At 32.0% G+C, this 12,500-nt stretch overlaps 1 protein-coding gene across 1 annotated transcript; it reads right to left on the reverse strand.

Moving 5' to 3' along the window:
* Positions 1-2,742: 2,742 nt before the first annotated feature.
* LOC141385692 (myosin light chain 3, skeletal muscle isoform) lies at positions 2,743-3,636 on the reverse strand. The gene has a single exon (XM_087254675.1). The coding sequence runs from the start codon at positions 3,590-3,592 to the stop codon at positions 2,981-2,983; it is 612 nt and encodes a 203-aa protein (XP_087110801.1). The 5' UTR covers positions 3,593-3,636; the 3' UTR covers positions 2,743-2,980.
* Positions 3,637-12,500: the final 8,864 nt, after the last annotated feature.

Below are 12,500 nucleotides of genomic sequence, written 5' to 3' on the forward strand. Positions count from 1 at the left end.
GGCATCTTTTTTTATCTATTATATATATATATATATATATATATATATATATATATATATATATATATATATATATATATATATATATATATATATATATATATATATATATATATATATACATATATATTAGTGCTGTCGATCGTTAAAAAATTCACGATTTTTTTTTTATTAATTGTGATTAATCGCATTTAAAATACTGAAACTTGTCATTTTGGCTATTCGAATGTAAAATTAATGTAAACGCAAAGCAAAAACTATTTAAATTCAAAATATAATTGTTTATTGGAATTTTTGGAACGTGTAACACAGATTTCTTCATGTAAACAACAAACCCACAATAAACCATCAAGACAGCCATAAAGAAATAAAAACACAGGCATGTTAATGACATTTGAATTTTAAAACAATCAATGCCAATTAAGAAAAAAAAATTCCATGTTGGATTGTAAGTGGACTGCAAAAAAATTGCAAAATACAGGCATTACAGATATGGAAAATGGAAAATTATAATAATAACAATAATAATAAAGTATTGAATACAAACAATTGTACTCATTCCTACAACAGGGGAAAAAAAAACTGCAACTGCGTTAATTGCGTAATTTTTTTTAAGCGTTAAATAGTTCAAATGAATTGCATGCGTTAATGCACTAATTTTGACAGCATTAATATATATATATATATATATATATATATATAATTGAAGTCAGAATTATTAGTCCCCTTTGGATTTTTTTCGATGATGTTTGACAGAGCAAGGTAATCTTCACAGTATGTCTGATAATATTTTTTTTTCTTCTAGATGAAGTCTCATTTGTTTTATTTCGGCTAGAATAAAAGCAGTTTTTAATTTTTTTAAAACCCATTTTAAGGTCAATATTATAAACCCCTTTAAGCTAATTTTTTTAATCGTTATACAATAACTTTCCTAATTACCTTAACCTGCCTAGTTCACCTTGTTAACCTAGTTAAGCCTTTAAATGTCACTTTAACCTGTATAGAAGTGTCTTGAAGAATAACTAGTCTAATATTATTTACTGTCATCATGGCAAATATGAAATAAATCAGTTATTAGAGAAGAGTTATTAAAACTATTATGATTAGAAATGTGTTGAAGAAATCTGCTCTCTGTTAAACAGAAATTGGGGGAAAAAATAAACGGGGTCTAATAATTCAGGGGAGCTAATAATTATGACTTCAACTGTATATATATATATATATATATATATATATATATATATATATATATATATATATATATATATATATATATATATATCCATTTCTCAGTGAATATAGACAATGTATTTTGGTGCATTTAAGCAAAACAGATTTATTAAACAGGTATTTTAAATATTTAAATAATATTTTAGTCACTAAACATATTTAGAAATTTTAAGAAAATACAATTCAAGTAAAATAATGCGCAAAAAATGTCAACATTTTCAAAAAAAATTTTATTTGCTTTCCTTGATTTTTCCTTTTTTAAAATTATTATTATTATTTTTTTTTATAACATAACCTTGGATGTGCTCATTTTTGGACTGTTTTGTTAGATACGCTCCAGATTTGGCTTCAGCACTGACTAAGAATGCATATGCTCAAATACAATAGTGTACAGCTTCCTAGTAAACATATGAACGTAATAGAGAGATTTGTGGGGGGTGTACTTATATATGCTGAGCACTGTATATAGCAAATGTGTACCGTGTAGCAAATAAGCATTCAGTGAAACACATGCCAAGAATTTTGTTTTTTTAAAAAATGTTTATTTTATTTATTTTGGCCTCAACACATATGAAATTTGACCGATTCTACAAAACATATGAACAGAAGTCAAGCATATATGCATTGCTTGTGGAAGCAGAAGTCTTTGTTAAAGTTGAACTTGTTTTCAAATGTTTATGTAGGATGTGAAATTTAATTCTCATTTTTTTCTATTGATTTTTTTTTGTCTTTTTTTATTGCCCGCACTTTTTTTTTATTTATTTACATGAGATTGGACAGATTCTGCAAAATATAGGAACAAAAATCATGAGTTAAAAGTTGCTGTAAAATGTTAATTATCCACCAAATGTTTGAATAGATCAGTTGATGCGATGTTTAAACATATTAAACCTACATATACAGTGTTCAGCATGATTGTGTACAGGCCAATTTGAAAATGAAAAGTTTCCTTAATTTCTCAGTGAATATAGGCGACCTAATTTGGCGCATTTAAATAAAACAGAGTTATTAAACAGATATATTTATTAAAATAACATTTTAGTCACCAAACATCTTTAGCAATTGAAAGATAATACAATTAAATTGAAGAAAAATATTGCGGAAAAAAAAATTACAAGCTACAGAATTTCAATTAAATTTGTCTTTTTTTTTTTTTTTTTTTGCTTCTCTTGATTTTTCCTCTTTTAATTCATATATATATATATATATATATATATATATATATATATATATATATATATATATATATATATATATATTTCTATAACATATAAATGATGTGCTAGTTTTTGGACCGTTATTGTAAGTTGCTTTGTTAGATTACCTCCATATTTGGCTTCAGCACTGACTAATCTAATGTATATGCACAACTACAATATTGTAGTGTTTTCTATCAAACATATGAATATAATAGAGAGATCTGTGAGGGGTGTACTTATATATTATGAGCGCTATATATAGCAAATGTGTACAGTACAGCAAATAGGAATTCAGTGAAACCCATGCCAAGCATTTAGTTTTTTAAATAATGTTTATTTTGGCCTCAACACATATGAAATTTGACCGATTCTACAAAACATATGAACAGAAGTCAAGCATAGGTCTATAAATATGCATTGTTTGTGGAAGCAGAAGTCTTTGTAAAAGTTGAACTTGTTCTCAAATGTTTATGTAGGATGTGAAATTTAATCAGTCGTTATTTTAATCAATTGTATTGATAATCTGCACCATCCATTCAGTCCACTCCAGTTCATCCTGACAGGATATGTTTGACGAATGAGGAATAATTAATGCATCCGTTGGCATCCTCCTGTCCGGCCATCAGCCGGTCCACTTCATCCTCCGTCATCCGCTCTCCCAAAGTGGCCAGAACATGTCGGAGTTCGGCCCCCATGATAGTCCCGTTCCCCTCCTTATCAAACACTCTCAGTCCCTCAACGAAATCCTCAAAGTTGCCTTGATCCTTAGAGCGAGAGATGTGCTGCAACATCGGCAAAAAGGTCTCGAAATCCACCAGTTTTGCGCTCATCTCTTCTGGTCGGGGTTTTCCCAGCACTTTCAGCACGTCAGCATTGGTTGGATTTTGACCTAGAGCCCGCATCACGTCTCCGCACTGAGCGTAGGTGATTTTCATTTCTCCTTTGGGCGTTCGGTCGAAAAGCTGGAACGCTTCTTTGAACTCCTCGATCTGATCCGGGCTGTACTCCAGCGTTATGGATTTGGGATCAAACGGGGGTTCCTTTGGAGCTTCGGGTTCTGGCGGCGGAGCTTGCTTTGGGGGCACCGCTGCTGGAGGAGCCTCCTTTTTGGGTTCTGGCTTTTTAGGCTCCGGTTTTTTAGTCTCCACTTTTTTGGGGGCCATGATGCGCTCCTGGATGGGTCCGAATCAGACGGATGGATGAGTGTGAGGATGTGATTGTGTGCTGAAGCTTTTATATGGTTTGACCTCAGGGTGGAGAGATCGGCCACACAGGCAGGTCTAATAACGCACTATAAAAGGAAGAAATCCAAAATAGAGCTGGGCGTCAACAATGAGCTATTGTTCCCAGCTGCTGCTCAGAGTGACAGAGAGACTCCTATCAAAGCCCTGCCACACACACACACACACACACACACACACACACAAACATAAACCCTAACTCACACAATTCATCTATGAGAAATTCTTAAACATTGCAATACATTGTCAAATTTTATTTTAAGCTCCAACTCTTTCTATTAAACAACTATTAGGTAAAATACTTTCAGTCAATAATTGTTCACAATTACAGTTAATTAGGTATCTATTTGGTAAGCTTTGGGATGTACAACATAACATCAACTTAGTCCCTTTATTAATCCGGGGTCACCACAGCAGAATGAACCACCAACTTATCCAGCAAGTTTTTATGCAGCGGATGCCCTTCCAGCCGCAACCCATCTCTGGGAATCATCCACACACACACCACTGACAATTTAGCCTACCCAATTCACCTGTACCGCATGTCTTTGGACTGTGGGGGAAACCGGAGCACCCGGAGGAAACCAACGCAAAGGCAGGGAGAACATGCAAACTCCACACAGAAACGCCAACTGAACCTAGGTTCAAACCAGCGACCCAGTGACCTTCTTGCTGTGAGGCGACAGCACTACCTACTGCGCCACTGCCTCGCCCACATAGCAATATATATAGTGAATGAATGAATGAATGAATGAATGAATGAATGAATGAATGAATGAATGAATGAATGAATGAATATATGGATGGATGGCTGTATGGATAGTTGGATGGCTGAATGAATGATTGAATGGCTAAGTGAATAAATAAATAAATTCAATTTTATTTAATGAATAAATGAATGAATGAATGAATGAATGAATGAATATATGGATGGATGGCTGTATGGATAGTTGGATGGCTGAATGAATGATTGAATGGCTAAGTGAATAAATAAATAAATTCAATTTTATTTAATGAATAAATGAATGAATGAATGAATGAATGAATGAATGAATGAATGAATGAATGAATGAATATATGGATGGATGGCTGTATGGATAGTTGGATGGCTGAATGAATGATTGAATGGCTAAGTGAATAAATAAATAAATTCAATTTTATTTAATGAATAAATGAATGAATGAATGAATGAACGAACAAACGAACGAATAAATGGACACATGAATAAACAAATGAATAAATTGTCACATCTGTCAGTGACCACCTGAGGGCGCTGTAGTGCACTAGGACTTGTAGGAACTGCAGCGCTCCAGTGAAGAACTACATTCTCATACATCCCACGCGCATACACCGGAACACTTACACTGACCCGTCATCTCATCTGTTCTGTGTTACTGTTGATTATCTGGACTATATATTCTACCATTAGCACTTTGTTTGTCATCGCGTCGTTTGTCCTTCTTGTCTTGTCTTTCTCTTGAGTTTTGATTCTTGAGCCTTGTCTCTGTTTTTGTTTCTTGTTTTGTTATTTATTTGTACTTTAAGCACCTTGTTTAACTGTTGATGCGCACTGTAAATAAACCGCACTTGGATCCGCACCTTTCTGTTTTTTGTTTCTTGTTTTGATCACGCCAAACGTGACATAAATAAGTGAATAAAACTAAATTAATGAAATAATTAATAGATAAACAAATGATAGAGTGAATGAATTAATTAATGGATGGATGAATGGCTAAGTGAATGAATGAATGAATGAATGAATGAATGAATGAATGAATGAAGGAACGAAGGAACAAACAAATGAATGGATGAATGGAAAGATAGATAAACAAATGAATAAAAAAGTGAATAAAAGTTAATTAATGAAATAATTAAAAGATAAACAAATGAATAAAAGAATGAATGAAAGAAAGAATGAATGAATGAATGAATGAATGAATGAATGAATGAATGAATGAATGAATGAATGAATGAATGAATGAATTAATTAATTAATTAATTAATGAATGAATGAATGAATGAATGCATTCATTTCATCAGTTCAGTTAATCAGTTCATCAAAACAATGTGAAAACAATAAGCACATTGTACTTCTAGAATAAATACATATTTAAATAGATAAAAAAACAGACAAATAAGTCACTGAATGAATGAATGTTTGAATACCATAAGTGTTTTGCAACACAATATAAATACATTAAGCACATTGTACTTTTGTGGTTGTTGTTGATGATGAAGTACTGTATAACACTCATATTGTTTTCGCTGCCTCCTAATATAAAGTAACATCTTTATTCATTTTGAAAGTAAACTTACTGAGGAACAATTGCAAGCATATGGTTACCTGTATTCATTTATCCGTGTTCATATTTAAATGCGATGATTTCTAAATATAAGCACTGTTAATGGTGTGTTGTGTGGGAGTCAGGACAGCTGGACTTCCACAATGAAGTTATTTCAGACAAAAGGAGAGACCGCACAGTGTGTTTGTCTTGGCTATCTGGCTCTATAAAAACAGAAGCGTAAGGATGTCAGTGTGGAGCTGCATTTTGACAGGTGTGTCTCAGTTGTCATCCCACTGACAGAAGACAACCGTGACAACTCTACTCAAACAGAGTCCTGTAGAAGTTTGGCTACATCTTCTCAATAATGTTCCATTTGCTCACAATAGTGAACTAGCATTGAGAAGTGTGTGTGTGTGTGTGTGTGTGTGTGTGTGTGTGTGCGTGTGTGTGTGTGTGTGTGTGTGTGTGTGTGTGTGTGTGTGTGTGTGTGTGTGTGTGTGTGTGTGTGTGTGTGTGTGTGTGTGTGTGTCTGTGTGTGTTCAGCATTTTTTTTTCTATTTTAGTGAATGTGATTAATTTATAGCATGATAGTGTTGAGGCTTATAAGTCTTAGAATGCATTTACAGATTGGATGTGGAAGACTGTTTCTGCCACTGAATTTAATAAAAAGTTGTTGCAACTTTTATCTAAGAATTTTGACTTTGTAACTTAGAAATGCATGTTTTTTGCCAGAATTCTCACTTTATAACTTATAATTGCAACTTTTTTATGTCATAATTCGGACTGTATATAACTCATCACAACATTTATGTCATATATTTGATTTTTTAACTCAGAATTTAACATTTTTATCTCAGAAATCATATAATTCAGAATTTCAACATTTTTATACAGCAGAATTTTGACATTATAACTTGTTTGTCAAATTTATGATTTATAGCTTAGAATAGCATTTTTTTTTCTCAGAATTTTAACTTTATAAATCAGAATTGCAACTTTAATATCAGATTTCTGGCTTTATAACTTATAACTGCAATTTTTTTTTTTTCTCTGAATTTTAACTTTATAACTCAGAATTACAACTTTTACGCCCTATTTCTGAATTTATAACTCATAATTGCAACTTTTATGTAATATTTCTTCTTTTCTAACTCAGAATTTAAACTTTGTCAGATTTCTGACTTTATAACTCGAAGCTACAACATTAATGTCAGATTTCTTACTTTAGAACTTTATTGCAACTTCATTCATTCATTCATTTTCTTGTTGGCTTAGTCCCTTTATTGATCTGGCCACAGCAGAATGAACCGACAACTTATCCAGGAAGTTTTTACGCAGCGGATGCCCTTCCTGCCGCAGCCCATCTCTGGGGAATTTATTGCAACTTTTTGTCTAATAATTGTAACTTTATAACTCAGAATTATATTTGTATGTCATATTTTTTACTTTATAACTCAACATTGCAACTTATATGTCAGATTTCTGACTTTACAGCTCAGAAATTCAATTTTCTCCCAGATTTTGACTGTAAAACTCTTTATTTTTAGATGTTTGTTTGCATTAAAATTCTGACTTTTTCTGACAATTTAATGGCATATCTTTTATCTAAATGAATTTCAATGACTTTATAAATTTGAATTTCAACTTTTATGTCTAAATTGCAAGCTTTTTTCAATCTAATAATCATGACTTTATAACTTATTATTACTCAAATAATTTCATATTTCTGACTTTTTTTTTTTTGCAAATTTTTTAATCTCAAAATTCATACTAAATAACTCAGAATTTTGACTTTATCTTGGAAATTTGACCTTATAACTCAAATTTGCATTTTTATTTCAGGATTATTCGCTTTATAACTCAAAATTGCAACTTTGTATGTCATAATTTTGACTTATTACTCAGAATTTTTTTAACTTTAAAACTGACTTTTTAACTTGTAATTGCAACACTTTAATCAAATAATTCTGACTTTATAACTCAGAATTACAACTTTTATGTCAGATTTCAGACTTTATAACTCAGTATTGCAAGTTTAACTTGATTAAATTAAATTTTAAAGACTGAACCAAAGTTAAATTGTTCTGCAAATTTTAGCTGTAACAAATTACTGATTTGTTTTATTTTTAGTTTGGTTTTAAGTATATGTTTTTCAGTGTAGTTAATAGTTTTAAAAAGAAATTCATTTTGTATAATTTTTGTGTCTTTTTCTTTTTATTACAGAATTGTCTTTGCATTGATATATTAACTAAACTTCTGCTCCTGAGTGTGATATGCCTTGCATACTAATGAAGCATTTTTGCAGAAGTAGATGAAGCTGACAGAAATGCCTGATTGTCTAAAATTAACCTGAGCTCTGCAGCTAAACTCCCTGTAAGCAGAGATGGGTTGAAACTGAACACAAAATATGTGCAGTTTTTGAAGTTTTGTGCTTTAAAAGTTGTGCAGAGAATTCGCAGAAAAGGAGGAAGTATGTATGGGTGCGGCCAATGGAGGACTGGAGAATGATTGACACATGACGGATTTCACTGAACTCCACCTGTTAATACCAGCTGCCTATAAAAGTTGGAGTCAGGAACTGTTGCACACCTCCTGAATGTAATTCTTGCATTGCGTTGGAGAAACCAGAATTATGTAAATCGAGTTATTTATTTGCATCTAATAAATTATCCATATGCTTCACATTGAAGAAAACCCCTAAACATGCATGGAAGTGATTAATTATTCCAACAATAGTGAGAATTAAAGTTTTGCCATTTCTAAACAAAGTCAGCTATACAGTTAAGCATTAAAATATGTGTGCAGAATATCCAGAACGTGAAGTAGATTAAAATCACTGCTGTTTTTTAAGCTATTTACAGTATAAAGAGTGGGCACAGGCAATGTAATGTGTCAGTAAGTGCACCAGAATGCCCACCGTTTGCAGGGAGAGACAAAGTGAGCCACTAAATTAGCATGCAGAGATGATTATTACTCTAAGGATGCCCCCTCAGAGTTTCAGAGAAAACCATGGGGATTTTTCTAACTGCAGATGGTGCCTTTTTTACAGCACTGCACTGAAGTGTTAGGAGTCACACAGAGCGCAGGTTGACAACTGCTGCTGGCTTTAACAATACACTCCCATACACCCCTGTCCCATTTCCCAGTCTTCTGTAACCTCCCATGAAAATAAAATCAATACAGGCTGTTACTAACAATCAGCATTACTGTCTTTTGTGTTTGGGTCTTTGTCTTGCTCATATGTGACCCTGGAGCACAAAACCAGTCACGTTGCACACACTGTGCACTCAGAACAATGACGTTTGGTGTTTGTTCAGTCTACTTATTTAAAAGGAATTTAAACAACACAGTTACACTTAAATTTGCAAAAATGATTAAGTTAACTCAACAGATTTGTGCTGGGAACACTTGAAGGAGTTGTGTGGAGCCCACTGTGCACTCCAAAAAAATTGCAATTGCTGCTTGTTCAAACTGTTTATTTAATAAATATTTAAACTTACTTGATATGAGTTGAACCAACACAGTTATTAAGTTTTTTTTTTGGGGGGGGGACAATTCCAATCCAGGTCCCTTATTGAAAAATACCCCAGTATACATTTCTGGCGATCCCAAAATATTTCTACCAGAAAGACTTTAAGAGGCAGATAAATGTTTGAACATTTATTGTGAATTGTTTGCATGAATGAGAGTTTGTTATGGTCCTTTTATGAAGTTCTTTGGCGTAAGCCCCGTCTATAGTGCAGAACTCTGGATGAGCTGGCAGATCCTGCCTGAAGATGAAGGCAGGGCGAAGCCAACCCCTTTGAGTGGAGACGAGGCCGACCTGGTGGTGGTGGTGATAGGGAGGATGGAGAGAAACTTCCGCAACATCACCTGAATACAGCAAAACAGATTGTTTAGATGAACTTATACACACATGGGTTGCTTGGTTGTTATAAGCTGACAAGATAATTATTATGAATGACGTGACATCTCAATCTTCCTAGTAGAACTATCGCTAAAGCTTTTATATCCCAGGAGGCATGTTTTTTTTTTTTTGTTGCAGTTTTTGTTTCTGCAAGTCCACCAGAGGGTGCTGTGCCAGCTTTTCCAGTTCTCAAGCGTCTCTCACGAGTGCCAATCGTGGCTGCTGTTCTCACATAAATCTACTAGAGGCCGCTGTTGACTGACTGACTGACTGATTTTTATCACATTTTCAGATATTTTTCACATTCTCGAACTGTTATTTGCTTATTTATTTAATATTTGTGTCTTACCCCCTTTCTGGACTCGAACCCCTGGACTGCCACTGGACAAACTGGTAAAAGTTGGAAAGCCGTCCGTACAGAGGTAAGTGGTCAGCTGGTAGCACAAAAAATATGCATTGCTGAATAATTAATTTAATTGTTTTACACTGAAAGGAAATATTTCTGCCAAATTGTTGCAAACAATTTATATAGGTTCAATATAAACCTAATTAGTTTCAATACAGCCCACATAAATTGTTTACAACCACGTAATGCAAAAAAAAAAAAAAAAAAAAAAAAAAAATTGTAAATCCAAGCAGACATGTTTGAATATTTTGAATGTATAATAAATAATAAATTAATTGATTAATTAACTAATTTATTAATTTATTTATTTATTTATTTATTTATTTATTTATTTATTTATTTATTTATTTATTTATTTACTTATAAATGTTTTTATTTGTTTTTATTTATTTATTTATTTATTATTTATTTATTTAATTTACTTTTATTTATTTATCATGTTTATCTTTATTATTTATTAATTTATTAAATTATTTATTTATTTATTTATTTATTTATTTATTTTTATTTATTTTATTATTTTTTATTTATCATTTCAAAATATTTATTTAACTCAAAATGGCAGGTTTTTAAAAATATATATTTTTTAAAGTTAACAAATAGCTGCCAAATATTATCCTATTCTAACATACCAGTAATGGAAATGGAAAACGAAAGTCTGTTTATCAATAAAAACATATTTATTCATTGTTGTTTTTCTTCAGATAATGTAAAAAAAACAATGCATAAAATCCAATGAACAATTTTAAAAATGTAGGAACAAAAGCACATATTAAAAACACTATTTTAATTGTGAGTTCCAGTAGATTAAACATGACATGCTTTTTTTTTCATTGTTCGTTGTCGTTGTCCTTGGTGATTTTCTTAATGGCAGTCGATGCTAACTTATTTTTCTTTTTGTCTAACATATGAGACGTGATGTCTCAGTGCTTGGCAGTGACCTCACAGCACGAAGGTCGCTGGTTTGAACCCTGTCTAAGTCAGTTGGCATTTCTGTGTGGAGTTTGCATATTCTCCCTGCATTGGCGTGGGTCTCCTCCTGGTGGTCCAGTTTCCCTCAAAGTCCAAACACATGCGCTATAGTGAATGCACACTGAATGCATTAAATTGGTCAAATGGATTTTTTTTTTTTTTTCTTGAATGCCAAAAAGTGATGTTCTTTGAACACATTATTTTCATTTCGTAATATTCATCAATGGTACCTTATTTTTTATCAAAAATAAACACATACAAACAAGTCCAAATCAATAGTCATGGCTTCTGTCGATGCACTGATGTCTTGAGGAGCAAAACGATCAGTCTGTGCAGGAAATTGCACATTATTAACAATATTATTAGCCTTAATCCACAACCTGAGTGTGAAGTGAATCATGGGAGTTGTAGTCTTCATCATGCTACAGGGAAAAAAATCATGCATATTGTGCCTTTAAATCTCTCATAACTATTCACACGCAGGCCACGTTTGTGCTCCGATCAGAGCAAAGACCTCAAGAAATCAAATCTATTTCAATATGAAAGCATGACGGAGCGCAGAGGGCAGGCGGATGTCTCCAACGCGTGTCCAAATCAGATTCATTGCTACAGATGTTTATGCATCCCTCCAAGGTGCATTTCATTCAAGACGCATGGATGAATATGGCATCAGACAACAAACAACACGAGAGCGTGAAAATCCTCTCAGTGCATTTTCAGAAGAAATATGAGCATGTTCAGGAAGATGAAGCATCGCATCTGAACGCCATATGTTCTGCTATATACGTTACAGCAAAAGCACATTAAAAAAAGATTGGCTGGAAAGTCAGAACTGCATAATAAATAAGAGATTTATCATAATTTACTCACACTTTACTTGAGTTTCCTTTTTTCTTACCTAGTGAACATGTGTTGTGCATATGATCTTTTTCTTTGTTTCTTTTGTCTGTCTGTCCGTCTATTTATTTATTTATTTATTTATTTATTTATTTATTTATTTATTTATTTATTTATTTATTTATTTATTTATTTATTTATTTATTTATTTATTTATTCATTCATTTATTTATTTATTTATTTATTTATTTATTTATTTATTTATGTTTTTATTTAGTTTTTTTTAATTTACTTGTTTGTTTATTAAATCATTTATCAATTTATTAATTTTGTTAATTTATTTATTTACTCGATATGTATTTATTTAATTATTTATTTAGTTATTTTGTTATATTATTTATTTACACATTTATTTATTTATTT

The sequence above is a fragment of the Danio rerio genome, chromosome 5 (genome assembly GCF_052040795.2).
Source record: "Danio rerio strain M-AB ecotype USA chromosome 5, GRCz13ab, whole genome shotgun sequence".
Classification (NCBI taxonomy): domain Eukaryota; kingdom Metazoa; phylum Chordata; class Actinopteri; order Cypriniformes; family Danionidae; genus Danio; species Danio rerio.